Raw genomic sequence first — 25,776 nt, forward strand, 5'->3', positions numbered from 1 at the left:
TTCGAATGGCTGCGAGAGGGTAATTTTTATAATCTTCAAGGGAAAGAGGAGGAACGGGCGCGTGACAGAGAGATAAAAAAACAGCGAATTTAAAGTTGCACTACTGCTGGGCTTGGCGGTCGCTTTAAATAGACACGAGACGCCAGATATTCTTCTCTTCGCCTTTCTTCGTTTTTTTTATTCTTTTCTTCGCATTTTTTTTCTTTCATCTTCTTGATTTCTTCCTTTTTTCTTCCAACTCGCGTTCTCGTAGAACTCTTCAATTTCCCCAGTCACCCCCAATGGCGGCGAGTACGCCCTCCGGGCCGTGCAACTACAAAAGTGCTACTTCTCACTTTCACCGTCTGCTGACTCCGACTCCGCGACTTTTAATCTCCGCCACCCGCGCCTTTCGTCCACGGGATATACGTACTTTTATGATATTCCAGCGGGCAAGTCGGGGAAAAGGCGCGAATAAAGGGAACGGATAAAGGACGACTTGGACCATGGGTGGAGGATGGGGGCGGGATTTAAAAGTTACGTCGACGATGGCAATACCGGACGAGGACCACTAGCTTGCAGGAATGCGACGTCATACCTTGCTACGTCGAGAACGAGGGAAAGCCAATGTGAGTTGGAGAGGATTGAAATTGATGGATCAAGTTCCAGGGAATTCGTTTTCATCGAGCTGCTGATATTTATGTATTTCTAGGAAATTTAAACGTACAAAAGGTACAGCACGTACATAACGTGCAAAAATATCCAAATATTCAAAAGAAAGTTATACATAGTATTATATTATATTATAGTATAGTATTATATTAAAAAAGACTGTCATCTAGCATAGCCGCGTAACTCGATGTTAGGAACGTACGAAAGAATACTGGGAGAAAAAGATTTAATTTACTTGTTCAACATTTCAATTATTATAAGAGACATTATCTTATAACTTTTCCCGACTTTCCACATCTGGACATAGAGAGGCGAGATAAATTTAATTAGCGCGGAGATTAAAACGACAATTAGCATGCGAACGCAAAGTTTAAGCCGTGGATTTTTTGAATTTAAGGAACATTTCCCGGTAGAGGTTGTTCCGATGTGAATTTAAAGGGTTTTTAAATCGAAATTATTCCTTGTCCAAAATAAAGTCTTCTATGCAACGGCTAGAATAAACACTTTTCCCGTTGGATGTATCTTTACGAAATGTTTTAACTGCAGAGTATAAGCATGAAATATAACGATAAGACAACCAAGAATCTGTTTCTCTCATTTTATTAATTAAGGACGGAAGGAAGAAATCAAATCTCAATTAAATCGACACGGATCGACAGAGCAAATTTTGAAAAGTCAAATAATTTTCGTTTTAGTGTATTTTTTATCATTAGAACGCAACAAAGGAAACAGAGACTCGTTCCGGAAGTATTAGTCTTGGTCGACGTAAAACGACGATTCGGTGCGACGTGGCGGCGTACGGATGTCGTACTTCTATCGGGCCCTTCATTGAGAATGCCGGTTCCGACGTTTCGTATCGTTCGATTCGCGTGGATGCACGTGACGCCCGTATCCCCCTTACCACTACCTGGTATGCAGATTTTTCACGATACTTCGATGACGACGTTCGTCCCGCGATGGCAAAGAAGAGAGGAAAAGCAAAAACGAAACAGAAAGAAAGGGAGGAGAAAAGGAAGGGCGGAGAATCAATCCCCTCTTCCGCTTTTTTTCATCGCGTCGACGTGGCGGAACGCGAAACGAATTTATAACTAGCGATACGCGACGATCGTGGCAGAGCCCTTGAGCCGAATTCGTCAATTTTAATATTCGCCCCTTCGACCACCTTCGTCGCACACCCCTGTTTCGGGCGCCCTCGATGCCTCGCGGCTTGCACCCTCGATCCATCGAGCCTCGACCAGCGTCACGATCCTTTTTAGGATGAAATATAGTAGAATTTACGAGCCGACGCGGTATCCTCGATCTGTGGAGGGTGTCGAGCCTGGCCAGGGGTGAAATGTGAAAGAAGCGCGATAGATATTAAAGAGTTGAATATGTCAAATTAGTCGAAATATTAGTTTTGGTTTTGTAAAGATTTCTTTAGACTTTTCGTAGGGTAAAGTGGTAAGGATAGCGATTTAGGCGATTGCCTGAGTTTCAAGTTCGTTTTACTAGGGTAACGCATACGAGATGTCGATCATTCGAACGAGACTTTGACGCGTTGACGCATCTTCGCGTACATCTTTGAAACATCATAGCATATATGAAAAGTTTGTTCGGGAAATTTAAAAGGCAAGTACTATGAGAAAACGCTATAATTTTACAATACTTGTTACTAACGTGGCATGATACACGACGTTATGGAGAATTGTATCGAAGAAGCAAGTTAGCCAGAATAGCAATCGTCTCGACAGGAATTCCAAGGAGCTCACATAAATTTCAATCGTGTAGAACCGATCGCTGTCGTTGTTATCGCGGCCGGAAACGCTCGCAAACATTCACGGTTTCCGGCGAAATCAGTAAACGCGACGACGTTATTCAATTTCCGCGTCGCTCGCGGGCTCCCTTTCGAAAAGGAGTTCTTTTTCAGTTATTGATGTAGGAACGAGTTTTCGAGGGTTTTTGCCGGCTTATCCGCCGTACGATCTCGTCTTCATTTCCGCCATGTCGACGGTCTTCCACCCTCGCGTTCGCGTGCGTGCTCTCGTCTTCGTTGCTTTCCCGTTCGAAACTTTGTACGTTTACGTTTGCGAAATATTCGAGTCCTTTCTTTTCTCTTCTCTTACTTTCTATACGTTCCATTTTCTATGGTATACCGTGAGTACACTTCGACGACGTTATCGAACCTCGAGTAACGTAGAAGATTTTCATCGTGATACACGAATTGCATGTCTTAATTCTTTCTACAGTAACGTTGGTCGAAAAACTATTATGCGGGCGTGAAGATTAAAAATTAAAGGAGAGGATGATCTAAGTCTTGGAGATTTGAATTTTTATAAATTACTTCTATATTTTAATTAATAGGAAAATATTATTTAAAATGGAAGTCATTATTTCTCTTGGCTGAAAATATTTTTCCTAGTAACAAATATCAAGTCCAAAGATAATTTTCCATTTTTCCAATTACGCTATACTTCTTGGACAAGTTTAAAATATGAATAAAACGTATGATAATTTTTTCCTCGTCAAAGAAAGAGCAGGAATGAAGTTCCCCCTTTATATATACCATCTTTTTCCCTCTTTTCCCCCTTTTTTCTACCGAAATTACTATGCCATACCTTATTGCTTCCCTGTATCGTTTATATCCCTTCGTTACAGAGTAATTAAAATTCAATGGCGTCCGACGCTAAAATGAAGAAAAAACTGCCGCGAAAACACCAATATCTATGCGAATAGTTATGAACTATAATTTCACGTACAGCGATTGGCGAACACGAGAGATGGCCATTGGGATCGATTTTAATCGAATTCTCTCAAATGTACACGCGCGTTGAAGAGGGAAACGAAACGGTTTCATTGCACCGAAAACGAAATTGTTTGCAAAGTAAACTGTAATCGTTCAATGATCATGAATTTCAGCAATTTCGTTATTGTTTCTAAAAATCTATAATACGATCGAAAGATTAGCGGCGTTTTTGTAATTTTGCTGCTTCTATTTCAAACTATCATATACGCTATTATATCATTTGAAATAGCGTATTTTTAAAAAATTTCGTTTAACATTGTATTTATTTTTTATTTTCATTGCTACGAAATATTATTTATTCGTACGATAATTACCATTAACGTACAAATTGATATACAGACTTTAAAGAATATTCGACGGTAGAAAACTATGATCTAATCGAAAACCAACGAAAGAATGGATCAGGATAAAATCGAAATTGTACGATGTTTTGAAAATTCGATTTAAAGACTTAAAAATGGTCAACGATAGTTGACTTTCGCCGGGAACAACGACGATAACAATCACGGTTATGAGTCATAATTTAACCGAGCAACTGGCATCGACTGTTAGATGCGATCGGATCGGTTGCAGTCGATTGGCCGGATTTCCCGAAATACCAATGAGGCACTAAAAGTGATTAAATTACTTGGCAAGCCAGCACTCGGTAAACTACGCGTGATTGATAAACGTATGCGCGCTCATCTGACCGAATATGCGTTGCGATCATTTATGCGTGACTGACATCTGTTTATTTCCTATAGATTTAGTCCAGCTTCGCAACCGATCGAACAGTTCGTATCAGGAGCCGATCCATCCTCCGTACTATGTTCGATGTCTTTGTTAAACAGACAGAAATAAATTAATTTTCTTCGCTTGAAATGCGAAGATGCAGTTATTCGTATTAATTGGGAACTAGTAATTTTGGCAAACGAATCTATTGGAACAAAACAGAAAGTAATCTTTCTATAGCCAATATTGCAAGTGATACCACGAAACTTGTATTGAGTCGTGAGCTTATTAAGGATGAGAGACGATTAAGGATGATTTCGATCATAGATTATAGATCATAATCAGCGCCATAAGCAAGGACACGTAATCTTGGCGATGAAGTAGTTTGGATGAAAAGAGAATTAATTACATTCTAAGTGATACAAATGTATGTGCATACATTGCAATTGAAATTTATTCGATCACGTGATTATATCAGTAATTTTACTTCTTACACAACTTTTTTTTACAAAGAGAAATAGACGATGTAATCTTGCTATTATATTCTATTACTGTCCTGCCTATTGATTCAATTTCGCTCTATCTGCCAAAATAATTCTCTTAATCCGAAAAAGAAGACAGAGTTCTATGGAAGGAGAGGCAATCTCAATTTATAAAGGCAATTATCTCCAATGATCCAGCGGTTCGTTTTAGCGGAAACGGTGGCTCAGTCGTTTCGTGAAAGAACGCGTCCTCGCGATCCATTTCCATTTCGCGCTTCTATTCGACTGGGGGGCGGACGGTTCCTCTGGCGTGGCACATTTCTCAGGGAAATGGGAATCGATTTGAAGAATGCCGTTGCGAAACTACAGTTGGCAACACGCCCTCTGCCTGTTCCTCTCTGAGCCTTCTATCGGGTCATCCCTCTGATGTCCTGCTCTCACAGCCGATCTTCATCTTTCTTCCGTTTTCGTTCGTTTCCGATCCGAGTTCTCTCCACTTCTGTCTATCTATTTCTTCGCGTTTTCCTTTTCATTTTTCTTTCCTTTTGCATTATATTCTACTCGTTTGATATTTTCGCAGTGTATATTGTGTCGTTACTTTTTTTTATTATTCAAGGAGCTAAAAAGTACAAATTAAACTAACTGCTCAATTTGAGATTAAACAAATAAACAAAATGAGCAGTTTCGTATTCTAGTATTTGATACTATATTTCGTGAATAACAGAAGCAAATAATGTGATTTTCTAAATAATTAAATAAATTCTCCAAACAGTGGTGACCTACATATCCTACGCAGCGTGTTATTATATGAAATAAACGTTCTACATTTATAGGTACCTACATACGTATGAATATTGCTATTGCATATGTATTTTGTAATTAAAATGAGACTACCATGAATTTATTATTCGTAACATAATACAATGAAGTAAGAATAACAGTAATAGGAATGATAAAAACAATAAAAGTAGAAAAATATCTAACGTAAGTTTCTTTGCTTTATGCATTTATAAAATATGTTACTTCGATTATCGTATAATTTACGTATGTCGCAAAAAAAAAAAGAAACGTAAGGGAGGATGTTTTATTAAGAATTACTACAACTAAAATAACTTCTCGCAAAGAATAATATAAACATTTAATGCATCGGTTCGTTCATCTTTTGTACAAATATTCCAATTTCCTTCCACTTTATCAAATGTTATCCTTACTATTCTCCTTCGATCACGGTACTTGCTCAGAAATCAAAGTAAAACGTTCCGCAGATATGTATAACACAGGAGCAGAAGTTACTCTATCGGTGAGAATCTAGAAGCGATATGTGCGGAAATTGAAAGTTTCCTGTGTGGATAGAAGCAAGGGACCGAATGCAGGATAGGCATGGAAAGGATTTGTCTCACAGAGCGTCACGAAAAATCAGTATTTCTTTATTTGGTCGAGAATCGAGTAAAATCGTTTTTCGTACTGGTCGATATGCGACGAAGACGAATGTTATAAGAAATCAGGGATACGTTCCGATGTGCAATATACTCTCGCCGAATTGGATCGTGATCGCGTAATCTTTTCGTTATATTTGTCGTAGTAAAAAAGGTTTTCGGAAAATACCACGCTTTTTGCTTGTACTGTCGTAGATAAAAACAGTTAACATTAAAAATCGAATATAAGTAGGACAAATTAAAATTTGATCGAAATTATTATTCCAGAACGTAGTAATCTTCGGTAAAACTTTACCAGAAAAATTTGTTAATTTTTTAGTAACAATACTGAAAAATATCACACTTTGAACAGAATCCGAAAAAAGCAGTTTATTGCTTGTGAATATTATAAATCGAGCACAGTGATACAAATGTTATTTTACTTTCACTCCCAAGGAATTTATATGATATATATCGGTAAAATTATGCATATTTATCAAACAATTTTAACCATACCGAATATTTTAAACAATATACGAATGAAAAGATAGAGCCACGATTTTCATAATATTGTTTGGTACATGTATGTAGCTGTCAGTGCATTATCCAAATCCCTTTTCACTCTTCTGCCTTGTAGTCCATTTTATTTTTCTCTATTTTCTCGTACTACAACGATATAAGTCAATCATACTTTTCTATGCATTAGCGTATCTCAATATTCGTGTTATTTTCGAAAACATTACGCACGAAAGATGCAGGAATTAATAAAATCTTTGTGAATAGTAAATAAAGTTGCGAATAGTACTTAAAGGCTATAACTCTTCACGAATATTCACGTAAATTTATTATTCCAATCCGTTCGCTGTTGTTTCAAATTCTTCCATTTCGTTTATTTATTATTTCCAGTCTTTATTTGGAAGATTTAATAGAAATCACGTACGTGTGTTTTCCACGATATAAAACCATACGTTCCCTCCTATTCGGTGTTGTTGTCAGGTCTTTCATTCGGTTCTTTGTTGGTAAATGTTTTTTCGCGGGAAAAAATTTATCCGAGAAATTCCACTGTCTTCGTCATGCTTTCAGATTGCCGGACGAAGAACGCGGAGTTAATGGCGTTGCCCTCTTCAGTTTATGAAAAGAGATCTCCTGCAGACCAGAGCAATTCGGGGACGTGGAAGTAAAGTATGAACGCTTTGTTGTGAAAAGATCCCCCGGCTAGTAACCCGTATTTCAGGAATTTCAGTCTCCGAAATGAAAATTGGATTGCTATTTAAGCAAACACGACATTTTACGAGGATCTCGGACACATGATCGATGAGACTTGCAGTAGTCGCTATAGTCGTAAGTTGGATCGAATCGAAGAAACTTCGGAAAGAAGTTTTTATTTCTCTTTTTATTTTCCGCGATAAGTCTCGTCACGTACTGCGAAAGTCTTTAGAACAGCAAAGCATATGGCAAGAATAGCATTCCGTCGTCACTCGTTGTTCACGACGACGACGACGACGACGACGACGGCGCGGCGCGCGACTGGAAAAGTCATTTTACTCGGTAATTAGTTGGCCAGGTCGCGACAAATTGAAAAAGTTAGTGAGAAATGGAACGCAATTTAATCCGCGGCCATCGCTGCCGGTTGCGGCCTCCTGCAGCCGCAATAATCAAGACTAGCAAATCGAATACCTCTTCTGCTTGCAGTTGCTGCTTTTCCTTGTTTCTTCTATCGGGCGTCGATCGAAACTTCGACGCAACGTTCGTAGGTTTCGTAATATCCGGCAAGTGATTCGTAAGAACGCGTGAAAACTGGGAAACTTGAGCGCGTGTACAGTTTTTGTTCTTATTCATCGTCGTCGTTATTTATAGTCGGCATTCTTACACTAGACAAACGAGCAAAGTTTCCTAAATATTCGCAATATCGAATAATAAAACTCCAATCATGGTCTAATATAAATCGTTATATTATAAATCGTTACCCACCAGTATTATCCAATTTATCAAACATTTGAAAGAAAAATCAGGCGACCGTTCGGGCATACAATGGCGGCTGAGAAATGAAGAGCGTCCTTAAATGGGAAGGTTCTCTCCTCAAAACTGCTGATCTCGCCGTTTCGTTGATCACGTTTTCAACCCCGCGTCTCTACATCTACAGTCATTATCCAGCCGCGGTAACGACAATCATTATTTTTTGTTAGTGCACCGCGTACCGTAATGGCGGTTGAAAGGACGTGAGGGAAGTTTCTTGACGTTAAGGAAGATCATACTATGCATTTAGGGTTTCCTCTCTATCCACGTACATTCTTCGTCCTTTATTAGGCTATATATACAGCATTACGGTAAATGCACTTCGTTCGTATCGTCATAATTCTTAATTATATACTTTCAATTGTTTGGCCGAAAGGACGTGAAAATAGGTCATTAAACCTCTGTCGAGTTGTGTGGTTTCGAAATATACGTGTATCCAAATTTCATACATTTTACTCGTTTAATCATCGCTAGACCGCGGATGTTACGCATTAATGAAAAATTCATAAGTGTTAAAAGATGTTCAGAATACATATAATATTAAACGTTAAATTTAATATCAGCGGTCTTTTTGGGCATATTCATATTTAGATGACTCTGAAAAAGAGGTTAATCTGCATGTACAATTTAGAAAAAGGCACGCGTTTTATAAAAAATATTTAAGTTAGGAGAGCCTGGGATTTTTGCCACACGTTTTTAATATACACGTACTCAAAGCAGACCGCTATCATACTCCCAGCGTCAGTATTTTCTATGCAAATAAGATTTGAAGTATGCAGGACACGAGACATAATACACTTTTATGCTAAAGTGTAGTTAAATGTGTTAAAATTCTTGTTTAGCGACACAACGCTTCAGTTTTATTTAAATTTGGTTAGTTGATTGAAAATAATTTTTTTAATTCTCAAACGTTGATAAATTAGAGTTCGAAAAAGGGTTAAGATTAAATATATAGAGTGTACGGTGGAAATTAAGAACAAGTAAAAGAACATTTCTGATCTCCACGCGATATCATGTACGCGAAAGATATAAACATAAGTATACAACGCAAAAAGTTTAAACACATATCTCATCGTGTACGAAGCAGAGTGCAGAGTATAAACATATCGAAAAAAAAAATTCGATTCTTTGAAAGATTTTCACGTACAAATGTCCTTAAGTCACTGAGAAAAGTTTCGAACTGGAGTTTGTTTGAAATACCCTAGATTTATGCCCATGTGAAAGTTCGAGTAGTTCTCTCCAATCACAATGCCAGACAGTTGTAAGAGTTTCTTTCTTTTCGATTTTTCATAAAGATGTTCTACGAAGTCAATTTTATTTACATCGATCTAAATCGTTTTATGTATTATATACGATATAAATATGATTCCCAGTCAGTTTCATTCATATTTTCTCCTTTTCCTGTATTAAGTTTGCTATTTTAGTTGGGCGAGATATCGTAAAATATCGTTCGATAAAATACAGGGTGTTCGGCAACGGATGATAGAAAATTTGAGGGATTCTTTTGCATATTAAAATAAGATAGCAATAGTTTATTGTTTAAAAATCTTCGAAAATGAGCTTCATTTTTTACCGTCGCGTTAGAAGCATCTTTTAAGTTATCGGCTCGGCGATCCAAACATTTGTAGTTGTTTAATCGAACGATTTGGAAGATCTCGGTATGTCGTTGAACCAACTATACGTAGTATCACGTAGGCGAGCCCTGTCCGAAGAACAAACGAGCTGGCGTTATTTAAAACGGAAATGTGGGTCAGACATCCCGTGTCCGCGTACTTGCACACCTCCTCCAACCGCTATATCCCTGTTTCCCTTTCTCACTGGCGTACGAAAAAAAACCAAGACAACAGGGTAGAAGCCTAGGAACAAGCAGAATGATCCACATCGCCAACTACGATGAACCGTGATTTATTTTCGGCTCCAAGCTTCAAAGTACAGCCGTGCTTAAGATGGTCCCCTAGCTGCCTCGAAAGGTGAACGAGTGTCGTTGCTCTTACGTGGTCGCGCGCAACAACGCCACCACAACGTACGAAATAGATAAACAGAGAGAACGGGAAAGAGAGGAAGAGGAGACGACCCGAATAATACGAGCAAGTAATGATTTAGATAACACTTGTCGCAACGTGCGTTCGCGATTAAATACAACTCGTTGGTTTTCCTTTGCGAATGAGCCATGTTCCGAGTTGTTCATTACAGGATTCGAGGGTTCCGTTGCTTTAGCACGGATTTGTACGAGGGATTTGTTAAATATGTCTATCCTTTTGTTGTTTAACCTCCTATAATCAACATTTGTTTGCTTATAAATGCAATTATTTCGAAATTACAAATATTTGCTATTATCTTATTCGTATTTATCTTTGTCTTCTTCAAACTACCCATTTTCGGTAAATTAGATTGTCTGTTCAATTTAAAATACGATTGATAGAGTAAACAGAGTATGGTTTTCATCAATCACTTATCAAACATTTTCATTAATATCGATGACAAACATCCAATGTGACAGCTGTTTTTCAAATATACATATATGAAGTGCAAATAATCGAACTTATCGAAGCGTTATACGCTTAATAAGTACTTTCGAAGTAGTGAAATATTTTATGTATACAGCTTTTTAAAAGCAGAATTATTCGATATTTGACGAAAATTACTGTAAGAGTAACATGTACGTACGTCTCTCTTTCGATAAATTATTGTCCGATTTAAATATCTTTTACTTACATAACATGTATCTACGTAAATAAACTCCGAGACCAAATTTTGTACATTTCGCGTAGTTAAAATTTCTGTCAAAAAGCAAACTTTTCAATCTGATATAAAAGATAATATGCATCGAATAAAGTGAAAAGGCGGACGTCCAAAATTTCATCGCACGAAAAGCTACTTCTTCAATTGAAAAATCAAATTCCCTTGCACGAAGGAACTCGTGCATGCAATCATGAATCGCTATTGATTTCGTCGAAATTCCGTTCAATGACAGGACATTGAATTCGTAAAAATCCATACACTTTGTAACACGTGCCTTTTCATCCATTTGTACGTCCGATCAAGGCGGGGAATGAAAGACGAGGATCGTTTCAAATATCAAAACGTCAAGAATAACGATGAGTATCAAACTACTGAAACATACTTTTTCTATAAAATCTTCGACTCTATTTATAAAAATGTACATTTTCGTAGAATCTATCCATATCCGGTATGTATCGGATCATAAAATGGCATACCTACAGAATGACATTTCTGAGTAAAAATTTTCGCGAAATCGTTACACGTACTAGTTACATTGCTAAATGACAAAATGCGACTCGGCAGAATATTTTATTATGATATAGATAGATAGATTCGCATGCCACGAATGGCAAACGAACCTGAACTTGACCATTTGCTCCGCACGATTTTGAATCAAACGAAAGTTAGACATATACACGTGAAATGTTTCTAAATAAATGACAGTTAGTCCCACACCTAATAGTCGATAGAAATTCAAACACTTGGCAACTCTTTAGGCATGTGATAGATGCATTCGCATCTTCTTCTCACATTTCGTTCTTAATTGACGGTTACCTTCTTTCTTGTTTTCATTTAGTTTCATTATGTATGTACGTTGCTATAACGTTTGTATATTATATGACAAGAATTTTTCATCTCAAAAGCTTTTACTAACGGATGGAAATTCACTGGCTTTACTTTAAGTAAATTATTATTTGTTACGTCATTAGAGGATCTCAAAATTAGCGGCAGAATGATTAATTACCGGCTGTTCTCGGGAAATCTGATCTCACCCTTTCGTTTAACAGGATATCCGCCCCTCCTCCCCCCGAGAAGGATGTATCGTTGATACGAACGCTAACGAATCACCGAGGTCATAACATTTTAACCCTTGGCTCATTGTATCTTTGCGCTGCTCTTAATCTTTTCTTTGGTTTTTCCTCTATTTATTTTCTTTCACAGAATTATGAATAAATAGGTTATTACCAATTAATTTAGATGCTATATGTGTAATATCTATACTAGCGGAAGTGATACAAAACTTGTACCACTGTATCCAAAACTCTAATAGAGATACTAAAATAAGTATTAAAGATCTTCATATAACTTTTTGCAACAAAACTCGATCAAATGAAAACTAAAAGAAGGTAAAGGTCTCGATTATTTTCCCGACAAGTTTTTTGAATTTAACATTCTCGTTCAACAACAAACCCTCAGTCCCGCGTCTTCTCCAGAAGTCTAAGATTTTCATCGTCTCTTCCGATCTATACCGTGGGCAAAGGCTGGAATGAACAAGGCGGTAGGGTTGGGAGGGCAAGAAGGTAGAAGTTGAGGAAGACAATAAAGCGTAAGGGTAAAAGAACGGCTGGCTCGTTAATTTTATTCGCGCGAATCCCATCCGGCCGTGGCTCGCTTCGCCATTGAACGAAACAAAACGCGGCGAAACAACGAAGATTACTCTGCTTCCGTACCGGAGGCATTCGACGGAACAACCTATATTATACGACTTTTATACTTTATATTTAGAAAAAAGTGGTAACAGTGGACAAACGGTCGAAGATGAATATTATATAGTGAACGAACAGAAGAAAGTTGCAATACTGATCTCAGGTATAATGACCTCGAATCTTCATTCATCGATATTAAATGGTGTAAGATGCGTCTGGGCAAGTGATTTTTTACTTTCATTTAACGAGGGCTGACCGGTGTTCAGTGGCAGTTTTTGATTCGCGTAGGTTTAGAAGGCAGCGATTGTTGGAGACCATTCTTTGAAAAAAATGTTCGCACCTAGAAAAAGATTGTATCTAAATCTGCGTTCATAGAAATCTATAAATCAAACCAGTGCACAATTCCTTTTCGATCAAATAACTTTTATAACCGCGACTATTACGAGGAAACGACTTAGCGAGTTTGAAATTGCTACGTATCTGTCATTCGATTATAGAGAAACCTATTCAAGTTTCCCTGCGCGCTTCTCTGCCTGCCGGCCAGTTTTCTCTATATGAAAGTTTCTATCAGCCATCGTATTTATTTTTCGAAAATAAGTTTTCAGGATATTTGCAGAATCGAACGTGTGTGTGTGTGTGTGTATGCAAATACGCCTTTCGCATTGTGAATAGAACTATTGATTCATAACAAATATGAATTTATATAAACATCTAAGTGCAATAATAATACTCTTACATAATTTTTCATCGTCTTTAAATCCATCCTTTACCGAACTTTAAATTTATATAGTAAGTGATAAGGAACAAATAGAAAGTAGCACAAGTTCAGGTGTCGATTATTACACAGAAAGTGCATCGATTTTCATTATTCCTGTGAAGTATCGCGCTGTGACTCATCGCGTTATCGCAGCTACACGCACGACGTGCACGCGCTGACTTTATCTGCGTGCTGAATCGAAGGGGTTAGGTTTAATCGTGCGCATTATCAAGTAGGGCATTATGAATTCTTTTTCTCTTTCCTGAACGGATATTACAATTTTTTAGATAGCTTGTAGACGTCGATAATCTGCTCGTTGTTAACGGATAACGACGTTAACCTAAATACTTGAGTATCTTCGTTATCCTTTGACGACGATCAAAATAGAAATTCAATAGAAAACATCTTACTTTTATTTCTTTGTTTTCTTTTGTATTTCTATGTTTACTTTTGAAGTATGTTCTGTTCATTCTTTGTTTTCTCTTCTTTCTTGTTGTTTGGAATATGGAAATTCATATTGGATCTTCTGCGATAATGATCGAAATACACTACTGAAAATGTTGCATCATTCGATACAATAACAGGAAATCGTTGATAAGTAATAATTTACTCGTTTTTTTCGAGTCATGCAGAAGATAATATTCATACAATCTTACTTCGAATTTACTCAGATCTAAAATTCCTTTGACAACAATTCTTCTAACTTCGATTTACGCAATCCCGCTTCTAAGCGTCAAATAAATTTCGCATAAAAGTCAGCACCGCTTTCGAAGAGGGGTAGAGAGACGAGAATACTAATTCATCGAGAAGTCAATTTTTCGAGAGATTTTATAAGCGAAGAAATCTCTACTAAATGACTATATAATTCATGGAATGGTACGAATCGTTACTAAGAAACGCAATGAAAAAAAAAAACAAAAAAAGAATGAAAATAAATCGTAACGATTATTACTTCCTATTTTGTCCATAAAAATAAAAACCTATAATCCTCTATAAAAACCTCCATGATCATAAAGAATGAAAAACATATATATCCAAGTTGAAATCGGAAAATATTCAGTGCAGCAAAAAATCGCGTTTGTCGTATCCCCACACGGCAAATAAAACTCTCGAATCCCTCATAAACTATCCATCGACGTTCAAGCTTTGTGGTACATATATCTGACCATTACAGGAGAGGAAGCGTAGAAGTGGGATGGTCACGTTTGAAATCGATAGCTCCGCGTGTTTACAGATGATCGATAGAAGGAAGTGATATTGGTCGAACGGCAGAACGGCCGTATGCCAGCCTCTGAGGTAGAGTGTTCGATTTCTGCGCCGCTTTGTGTCGCAGCCATACGTTTCTCTACATTTGCTCGACCGTGCCTCGTCATACAATGGTTTCGTTTCTCGTTTCGCGCCGTCCCCCCCTTAGCTGTTACCTCGAATTTCTGTTGCCCTGTCATGCTTTAATAATGTTATGCATTGTCGCCACGTTGAACGCGTTTATAAACGAGCCACGGTTTTCCAACAATTTCGTGGCCACGTGCCAAATTCATTTCTTCCCTCGTGCGAACTCCGATCGAGCTTGAACTCGTCGTTCGGTACGGCCAGGTTATTCATTTTCTTTTTTATTCTTTGCTTGTTTATTTCTTTTTCCCCGGTGTTTTTGATTGTTCTCGTAATTTCCAATTCGCGTGGAATTCGCACGAAACAGGAAAGTTTGAATTTTCGGAGAAGATTGGATAGATTGCGAGGCGAGGTATGACGAGCGATGGTTTAAATGTACTGTAAATTAGAGAGCGGGAGAGTGTGGCAGAGTGGCTAAAAAGAAAGAAGAAAGCTGGAAAATTTTTGTATCGTTGAGGTGAATCTGTGCTGATGTTTAATTTTCGAAGAAAAGGAAGGGAAAGATCGATCGTAAAAAATACAGTTTTTATCAAGAAAAGGACTGTTATAGGAACAAGAGAGTTACACGAATAGCAAAACGATTTCATTCGATTCAACGAGAGTGTGAAAACACCCAGAAAAATCCTCGGGAATATCCCCTAGTATAGCGACAATTCTGTTATACCGTTCCCTCGTTTAATTTGCCCTTTTCCTTAACGTAAAATTGCTCCGCGCCAAAGTATGATCTAGCTCAATTTCCCCACCAAAGGAAAACCCCGAAAGTCCCCAAAAAATCTTGTATAATCAAAGAATACAATACGATCTGGAACGTTTCTCCCCGATTCGTTTACCTCGGTCTGGCAAACGTATCGACAAGTCGAAGTGAGTAGGAGAGCAGCTATCGCTTTTATTAACGTGCTTCTTTGCACATTCGCGCCGAATCAAAGCCTCCTAGTCGCTTTTCCCGTGAAATAAATCTACTCTCCAGCATCTAGTGGAGTACGGGGGTGATGGGGTCGTGGTACGTGAGGGGGTGAGTGGTTTCGCAGAGTCACGGAGGTCGAGAGGAGCGGAAGAACTGGGGGTAACGAGGGTTCCCCGGAGCACTCGACTCATTTCTCCGAGCCAACACAGACCTCTCGACTCGACGCCACTCGTGGAAACGAAATCTGATACGAGAAAAGCTAAACTCCTTCAAATGCACAAGCCGCCCCTACTTCGCCCCTTCCTCTGTTTCTTATTCTACCCTACTACAGGCCCTTTTCAACCCCTCTGTATTTTTCTCACTCGCTCCTTTCATTCTTCCATCGTCTTTCTTCTTCCACCCCCCCCCCTCTTATTTCGCCCTCTATCTTCTTCTACCCATCGGTTATATACTGTTCATTCTCTTCTAGCTCCTAGCCCGTTTCTTCCTTTCCGTTTTCGAGGCCTGCTCCTTTCAGCCACCCACTTCTACTCAGTCAACCCTTTTCATCGTGAAAACGTCGTTCTGCAATTTACTCTTTTCTTTCTTTCGTTTTTCTCCTATGCGCTTTCCTTCTCCAAAGTGTTTTAACTCTCTCTCTCTCTCGCTCCCTCTTTCTTTTTAGTCGGCCTTCTCCGTTTCTCTACCATTCCGCTGCAACTCTATATACCTCTTGGTTTCTTCCTTCTTTATCCTCTTTCATTCTCTTCCTTCGTTACTCTGCGGTTTCGTTCGTTAGGATCGCGTGCTCGCGTACCTCGAGGAGATTTCTTTTCTCCACAAGTCCCTGCTTCACTCCCGATCGGATTCCATCCCCCGTCGGTACAAACTGATGAGAGCAGAACCTCGACTTCCGACTGTTTAACTCCCTTAATTAACCTCGTAGAGTCACTCCTGTCGCCGTGGCAAGGATTTCGGCTGCCTTTTTTTACGGCACGCGACCTTCTTCCACGACATCGTGCTCCCTCTGTTCTCTCGTTGTTAGTCTGTAGCTCTGGGATTCAATTGGGGTAGGACGGGCATCCTTTCGTCCGTCTGATCTGGTTACATACTCCTTCGTGCGATACTTTCTATCGTGATACTGAATTGTAACGAGTTTTAAAAATTTCACGTTCGTTGCAGTGAACTGATGAATCAAAAGACTTCGTTTCCTGGGGAGGTTTATGCTATGTTTAAATTTCTCTCAGAGATTCTTTTGTAGTTTATCTGCAAGTAATCTTAAGAGGAGAAAGATGGGTGAATGACAATGTTTCTTAGTTTTTGACTTTGGTGAAACTAGTCGTGGAAGATATTGGAGATTAATTAAGGAATAAATTGATATAAACCTACGAGATTTGAGTCCACCGTATGAAAACAAATAATCGTTTATCGGTCGTTATATAGAATAAATTGTAGAAAAATAAAAACAAAAATATCGTTTAAGAAAAAAACACAACTGTTACGACAAAGTAATTGTAATCTGGTCTTTAACACGGTAATAAGATGAAAATGCTAATGGGAGGTACGGAGAACGAGTCACGAGTCGCCTCAATTATATTCCGCAGGCTGCAATTTCGTTTTCGTCGCGTCCGTTGCTCAATGTTGCGAGGTCTAGAATTTTTCAAGATGTCGGAATAGAGATATTTTTACTTGTACGATCCTCTTTTTCCTCGCGAGAGTCAGCGAGTCTCTGTCTATTTCCAGGTCGAATAATCAGGTTCGTTTAGGAGAAAATGAATTTCTTCGTTCGCGTCGTATTATGAAGCTCTTGAATAACCTCCAGACGACGTAATAAGTCAAAAGAAGTTTCTTTTCAGGCGTTTGCGAGTCAATTACCGCGAAATTTCTTATTACGCGTCTGCTACGAACATACGAACAGTGAGTATGGCGCGCGTACGTCGTTTAAAGCGTTGCACGCCCTTTATTATTTACATTTAACGCGTGCAATTTCAGCAACATTAGACTTTCATACGTTCAATTGCTCGTGACGCAAATTCTCTTTTAAATTATTGTCATCTGCCGACGCGGCGTCATGCTCGTTGCTTTTGATGGTTTATATCGAGAGTACAATTTATATGATCTTCGTGGAGGAAGCGTATTGATTTTTCGGTTATATTAGATACCATGGAAACATTGCGCAGGTTTTATAACTTAGAAATAACGCGATGCTTTGTTATCATTTTATAAATTGTGATTTATCTTTCTAATTATGCGAGTATCAATTAGTTTGTTATCAGTTATTATTTAATCGTTAATTTCTTTTATCTTTCTTAAAGCGTTTGTTATCGAAAAATTATTTAAGAATTTCTATTTAGCTGGTAATTTGTTGTTGAATATCCAATTAATGTACGGTGATAGTAACTATAATTAGCGTAGATTATTGCAACGCAATAACGATTTGTTGATCAAGTTCGCTATATTTATTAAGTACGATATTGTTCATTGACGGCAAATTAAACGCAATCTAATTTATAGCTCGAGCTAACAGTTATTGTTTCGATTAATTACGTTACGCTAATTACACCCTAACTAAATGAACAAAAATTAAAATATTAATATACGTGATATATGCAATAGGAAATTAAAGTATAAATGTTTATAAAGCACGATTCTCACATTCAAAAATAATACGAGACATAATCGACTCGAACTTGACTTTATTCTTAAATAAATTCTCTAATAAAATCCAGTTTTATTATTTTACATCATCGTTCCTTCCAACGTCACGTTACAGTTGAACATCAACGATTATCTACGTAGGTACGTCAAATTACGTTAAACCCCATTGCTGTCACCAGCAATTAATTTCCTCTCCCTTTCCTTTATCCTATATCCTAAAGCTAAACCATAGTGCTGAGGCAATTAGCCGAATCATAGTGCCTAAACAATTACTTAAACGCAAAGTACAATAGCATTGTACACGTCTATAACTACGCAACCCCCCTTACAAATCGCGGTACCACGCCACCATGATATATCGTTCCGGACAGGCAGTCGATTGCGTGGCGTATTCAATTTACGAAGCCTAATTTGACCAAGTTGCAGATGCAGTATGGGGCCAGAGAATCGGCGGAGGGAAACCGCACGTGTCGTTCGTCTCCAATATGCCAGTCGAGCAATCCGTACGACGCGTGGCCGTAAAATCCGCTACGGTGTAATTTGTATGACGATAAATATACGTGGTTTAAGCCTGCTTGCTAGCAGGATAGTGTCGCCGCCATACGACGATCAAGAAAACTTCGTCGGCTTGTGCTTGCCCCGTATTCCTTTCTCGACGGATCAACGCGTCCGTTTTCAACAATCTGTCGTCGAATTGTGCAGATACGAATCGTTTTCAAACAAAGTAAAAGTTATCGATAAATGGATTTTTCCGTGTTAATGTATTAGTATGATAAAAAAAAAAGAATCAATCAATTTTTGCTACTTTAACTCTAATAATCTTCCATTATCAAGCAAAAAATCTTGGACATTAATAATGCAAAATATACAAGTTGAAATACAACAAGTTTTTCTTAAAAAATATACATTTTCAATTCTAAAATTAAATAAAAAATTCCTCGAAATCACCGAGGAAATGAATAATTCAATTCCAAATTCGCCTAGTTCAAACTCCACATCTAAACACATTTGCCATCGAACGTTTACTCAAAATCTCTCACCACAGAGCGTATTTAATTATCAAATTCACTGATCAATATCCCCCCGAAATTCATTCGTTCTTTGTTTAGCTCCTTGGCACGAGCCAGAGAAACAGGGCGTCCGTGTCTCGATCGATGATAATTATTCTCGTAAATTCAAGCATAAATGCGCGCAGGTACAGAGTAGACGAGACGCAGGAGGGATCGGTGGGTTAAATGCTCGTAATGACGTCTCGTAATTGCATCGAAAGTTCGTGGGGAAACCGTAATTATCGTACGGCTGCACTTTCGACGATACCATCGGTCGCGTCGCTACAATCGACAGTGTGCAAATCGCCGCGAAATAATATATCTTTACGGATGTTAAATTCTTCGTTACGATCGAGTGGCGAAAACTATCGCGAGTGTCGCGAGAATGTGTCACTCTACGACATTTACGTTCGATGAATGATTAATCGTACCCTTAACTGAAGGTTCTTTAGAGTAATTCGAGAATAGTCAAGAAAAAGTCGAACAATAACTCGAATTCTGGTAACGATTCTAAATCGCGTGTATTATAATTGTCGCTTTGTATGTACAATTTAAAATCACGTCATCTTAAAGACGAAAATATTATTCCCTTGTTTCTTTTGCTATTCGTAAAACATACCGATAAAGTTTTATCGAAAGAACCGATATGCTTTATCAATTCGATATCAATTCGAAATTAATTTTATCTCGAACAACGAAATAAATTACAAGGTTACTGTAAACGAATCGATCAATACAGAACACAACGAGAATCCATTCAATTCCAGCTAGATATTTCACTTCCAGCGATCGACGATTAGTCAAAGGATTGATCGACTGGTTATACAGATTTGAGTAATTTATTTGAACGATCAATCCTATTAATATTCATTATTCGGTCAATATCTCGATTATGCGAATCACCGGTACTCGGATAATTATCTAGGTAAGCGTTCATTATTCGCTTGAGTACGAATGTACGCGTTGATTGATGCGAATTCGACATATGCCAATATTTTCGCGCATTTCGATGATATCGGAACTCAGATTATCAGAAATTTCGTAACCACTTGATAATTCTATCTTTCCTATCGTTTGCTAAAATATAAGACAAATATTTGGAGAATATTTGCAAAATATTTCGAGAATATTTTATGTAAAGGATATTTTCTGTGCCTAGAATATACAATATTTGGAGCATTTATTAATAGAATAGAAAATTCATTCGTACACGAGAAGAAATTGTCTAACTTACCCCGCTGAAGGTTTTTACGTTGTGCAAAGCATTCTGGGCGTCCAAAGCGGCCTTTCTCGTATAAAATGTTACGAAGCAACATCCTGCAACGAAAAATGCACACAATGAAGAAAAATATAAATCGTACTTCTTTTTTGAGGCACCTCTCTCAAAAGTTAAAATTCAACTATCAAAATCGATATATCAATATTTTATAAAAATATGAATATCTTTGAACATCCGTAATCTAATTTTTTTTTTTTTTGAGATTTAAAGTTTATTGAGTCCAAGAATAGAGTTTTAGGTACATATTCACAATAAACGGTGAATTTTTGTAATGGTATGTTAGGCAAAGGTACCGATACGCGGCGGTACGACGTAGCCATGCTGTATTATGTGTCGGCGCTTTACATTTTTCGTATAATACAATTTTTGGGTTTAAGCCGCTGGGGAGCGGAGCTTTTTTTATGTATTTTTCTTTTTTCTTTTTTTTCTGTCCTGAAAACTTGGCCGCAAAACAGGACAGTCCGTAATCTAATTCTGACAATGTTTATGAACGTATAACGTTATGAATGTATAACGTTTGTCAAGAGTTAAGAACGTCTTCCTCGGCATGTCGTCCTTCGGGTAGAACGATAGAAGACACTGAAATCCAAGTACTTAATATCGCGATAGGAATGACTTGTACATAGAAAACAGTGGAGCAAGTTGGTCACTTCGAAGAAGCTCATCAAGGCTTTTCCTTCGTCGCCACAGCTGGACACCAACCGAGCCAGAAACGGATTGGTCGATAGTTTCCAGTTGCCAAAAGTTCGATACACCGTTGTATTACTACCGGTTCCCCACCCCTCTCTCCATTACTAGCGACTTGGTACCTCATCCCTTCGAGTCGAAAATCCAGGAGACTGGATTTAGTCGAGACCCTACCTACCCCCCTTTTAGTTTACGAAATAAAATAGCTGCATACAGGTAGTTGTCGGCCGTTTCATTGCACGCAAACAAACGCAGCTTGAGAAAGTTTATGGCTATAGATTCAGCCTGAGAAACTCTATGGCTGCACGGTCGTTCTGGGAACTTTCGAATTCCAGATGGAACCTTAGGTTATATAATGGCCCGGGTTAAATTGATTCTACTTTACTAGGGAGGGAAAAAGCTGGATAAATTGGTCAGTTTCTGGCAGTATTTAGGAAATCCATGGTGTTTGGAGTTTTGGAACGATATTTTGTGGACGATGTTAATGAAACAGGACATTTGAGGTTTCATGATGCGAGTATAGATAGCTATTGCGTTCCCGATTTATTATGGCTGGAATTAAAATTGGGATTCGCAATATCAGTAATTGTTGTACCGTACATAGTGTCCGTAGGATTACAAATTTCTAATTAATTCAAATTTTTTATCATAAAAATAATTTATCATGTAACCTTCTATAAAAATAAATGTATATCGTAAAATCTAAGTTACGTTCATAATGAAAAAATCTTGTATTCTTGTCAAAAGTAGATATTTTTCTGAAAGCGTTAGTTTGTTGCAAATAATCGAAACTTAAACTGTGATAAACTGTTCATTTAGTGATCGAAATGTTGATCGGTTAAATCTCATAAAAATATCGCGCTTAACACGCTCGTGTAAGGATCGTGTATGATGGAAGATCGTATAATCTACGTAACAATAATGTTTGCTTTTAACATGTGGCTGTAAGTTCTTAAGCTTGTTGGTTCATGAACTTCAGTAATCCAACCTATCATCCTATATTTGTCCAATAACTTAGAATTGCAAGAACTCCTTGTATGACTTACAATCAGTAGCTATATATTTACACATTAATTTCTATAGGATATTATAGAAAGGAGATCAAGGTTTATGAAATAATAATGTATCGACACCCGCAATCTTTTGGTCCAAATGTCAATAAGAAAATTTTATATGCATTAGTACGTATTTTTGTACGAGTACTCATCATCTCTTGTCTCATTAGTCTCGTGATTTTAACATCGTATTATCAAAATTACACAAAATTCGTTCAGAATGGCACTGTCACGATGCACAAGATATAAAGTTTTGCAAAAGAATATCTGAAATCTGGAACTCTTGGAAGGATGATGCCATGAAAGAGGGGTTGATTTGTAACGAGGTATTCGATACTGTGTCTAAGCAGTTATCCGATATCACGGCGACGCGTAATTGAAAAATGCGTAATACGATGCCTGTAGCTCAAGATGCGTTGAACTAAAATTTCGTTTCTATGTAATTTTCGTTTCGTGGTTTCGCCGCAACTTCGTGCGGGCGGTAACAGCTCACAGCCAAGAAAATGAGTAACCCGATATTCCTCGATAACATCTAATTCACCAGACAGCCGTTTTAATAGAATCGAACTTCGCTTACAAAAGATGTCTCGAGGTCATCTTTTGCCGATAACATTAATTTCGTTAAAAATATCATCGTTAACAGTTATCATATACATTAACAGTTCTGAAATAGTCTCATACCAAGAATGTTACATCGATCGATTATTGGATAGTCGGACACTGTGAACAGGAAGATCCATTCGGACAAAATGCCGGTAATACTCAAGAAACATCTGTAAGAAGGATATTTTTCACCTAACCTTCTCCTATTGGCCAAGAAGCAAAACAACGTTAGATATTCCTGATATGTCAACGGTGAGTTTCGGTAAATTACGACAGGAGGACTCAGCGGGAGTCGGGAAATTATGTTCCGGCGGGTAACTAATCTTGAGGCATCATCGCTCGATAGACCTTTAAATCACATCGTGCAAACTACCCCCTCGCCGCGTCTAGTTGCTCGACGGCCAGCCTGTAATACTCGTGTCTACAAATGACCCCATTCGTCGAGATGCCAACACCAACCCCCTTTTCTTCGTTCTACTATGTACTATATATTGACTAGCGCTGCCATCTCATCGGTTTTTCCTTTCTTCAATGAGATATGGCCAACTACGATAGTGGTACCGATACTAAATTCCTGTATTTTTATACTAAATTCTGTTATTATTGCGCTAAATCATCGTCGCTAAATATCATGTACTTATAAATGATATTATTACACATTTGATATAACAATCGATATTGTCAAATTTTAAACTGAAATTCACAACTTTTAGCCCCAAAATAAAATTAAAAGGTTCTACAACTGCACAACACAATACGATTTCCCTTTTCCCAACGAATATTACGATGCACCAAACACATTCTCCCGATGGATCAACATCCATAGAGTTTTCATCGAAATGAGGGTTCTCATTCAACGCGTACGATCGTAAATTTCAATAGGCGCGTCATAAATGTAATCAAAGCATTGTAGCTGTTTGAATAAAATCCACGACGCCTATGGTTTATTGACTGCGCGGTATTACATTGACGAATGGTAGGCGAGCAGTGCTTTGAGCATTGACGAATCGCGGTGAACTGTCGTGCGAGCAGTCGAGAGTGTTAGGGTGAAAACCAGCGTAAACCGAAACGTGAAGGGTGGCGGTCAGGGTAACTCTGATTTATTTCCAGGTTTGCCTAGTAGTAGGTGGTTCGTGTTACCTCATAGACAGTTACAAATTCGTCCGGGAATTTTTGGCATCTTTTTCCTTCGTAATTTTGTTCTACTTATCACCACGGATCGTAATAACGAAGTTTAAAGTTTTAGTCGAAGAAAAAATTACTATTACAAAATGGCACGAGAAAATATAACAAGGACGTAATCGTTTATTGAATTTGAAAGAAAGGAGTGTTAGTGGTAGACATATACATATAGTCAGGCCTACCATATTAAGACATTAACTTGGATATTACGCCTTGTACCTACCTCCTTGTAAATCGACGTGATTTAATTCGTGAATGCACTAACTTTCCATTCATATCGCATATACGTATCTCGTTGTTTAATTTGAAGATTGATGTATTATTACCGGAGAAGATTATACTGTGGTATGGCTTAGTCGGTTAATTAGCATTTTACCGTATTTGGTATTTCGAAAACAACTTATATCACCGCAATAAACGTATTCATCGAACTCTTTGTGAGTGGAATGAATTGGAGCTAATACTAATATTCATTAACAAAAACGCAGGAAACGTTAAACGATCACGCAAGTACCGAACACATGGTCTGTGCAACATCTAGATTGAAATGAACAGTTAATGCGTAATTTATTAATCTCCTGCGTACGATATTCATGCATTTCCGCATGTAGCCCCCGAATTATAATCTATGTGGGACGATCGTGTCGAGTCGTAATTACGTGAACTCTCCAGCTAGAAATTCGAAATTAACCGGTCATTGAACGAAGAAAGCGACGCAATTATGCGAGAACCCTGCCACAACGAGCAAAGCGAATTTACGGTAAATTCAAATAAACTATTCTCCACGTTGAAATCAATTTGGCACCATAAACTCATTAATGACACGGTAATAACGATTATTAAAGTAATTGCTGACTATCTGATATTGTACAATTGCGTCAATAACGATGAGTGCAATTGTTGATATTGTTGGTTATTTAATTGTTGGAATGTTCATAGATATCGAGACAAAATATGTTTACAGAAGTACGAAAGCATTGGCTTATTATAGGATAATATTATAGAGAAAATACAATAACAGTACTGAGATAATTTGGATGAGTAAATTACGATATAATTATGTAGAAAAATTTACACATAGGATATAATACGTACACACACACACACACACACACACACACACACATACACTTCTTCTTCTTCTTTCTTTCTTTCTTTTTTGAAGATTTTAATATGATTATGTCTCATCGTGTTTACAATATTTCAGTATTTCGATTCGACTTGAACCTATTTTCATATTATTGTACATGTATTTCAAGATGGCCCACTTTGTATCGTTGTTTTGATATACGGGTACATACACAGGTATACATATATACACATATATGTATATGTATATATATATGTGTGTGTACATATATTCCGTGACACATCTTTACGATATTCCTAATTAAAGAGATATTTCAACGAATCCAGTAATTATTTTTAAACCACGAGTAATTCAACATCGACATACTAATTGGAACACTCTCTTTAAAACGTCGTTACGTGTGTGCTTACTATGTATGAAATGATAGCCCCAAGTTATTTTATAGAAATAACGAAATAACCACAGACGTTCTTATTATTTATATTTTTCAGTCTATTGAATTTCATTTGCGGAACATTGTTAATGTTTCTTTTAATGATCATGCAATAATAAAATAAATACGTTTACGAGACCTATTCCCTTTTACAATTATTACAACGCGTTGCAGTTATTATAAATTTTCGAAATATAACGTTTTTGTCATAATGGATAATTAGT

At 37.7% G+C, this 25,776-nt stretch overlaps 1 protein-coding gene across 1 annotated transcript in view; it reads right to left on the reverse strand.

The window, feature by feature from the left end:
- The window catches only part of LOC100744069 (CUGBP Elav-like family member 2), a 300,281-nt gene that overhangs the window by 69,527 nt on the left and 204,978 nt on the right, over nucleotides 1–25,776 (reverse strand). Inside the window, 1 exon segment of the mRNA XM_033322123.1 lies at nucleotides 20,458–20,540. Coding sequence (XP_033178014.1) covers nucleotides 20,458–20,540 — 83 coding nt within the window.

This window comes from Bombus impatiens, unplaced genomic scaffold, assembly GCF_000188095.3.
Source record: "Bombus impatiens unplaced genomic scaffold, BIMP_2.2 scf_0551, whole genome shotgun sequence".
NCBI lineage: Eukaryota > Metazoa > Arthropoda > Insecta > Hymenoptera > Apidae > Bombus > Bombus impatiens.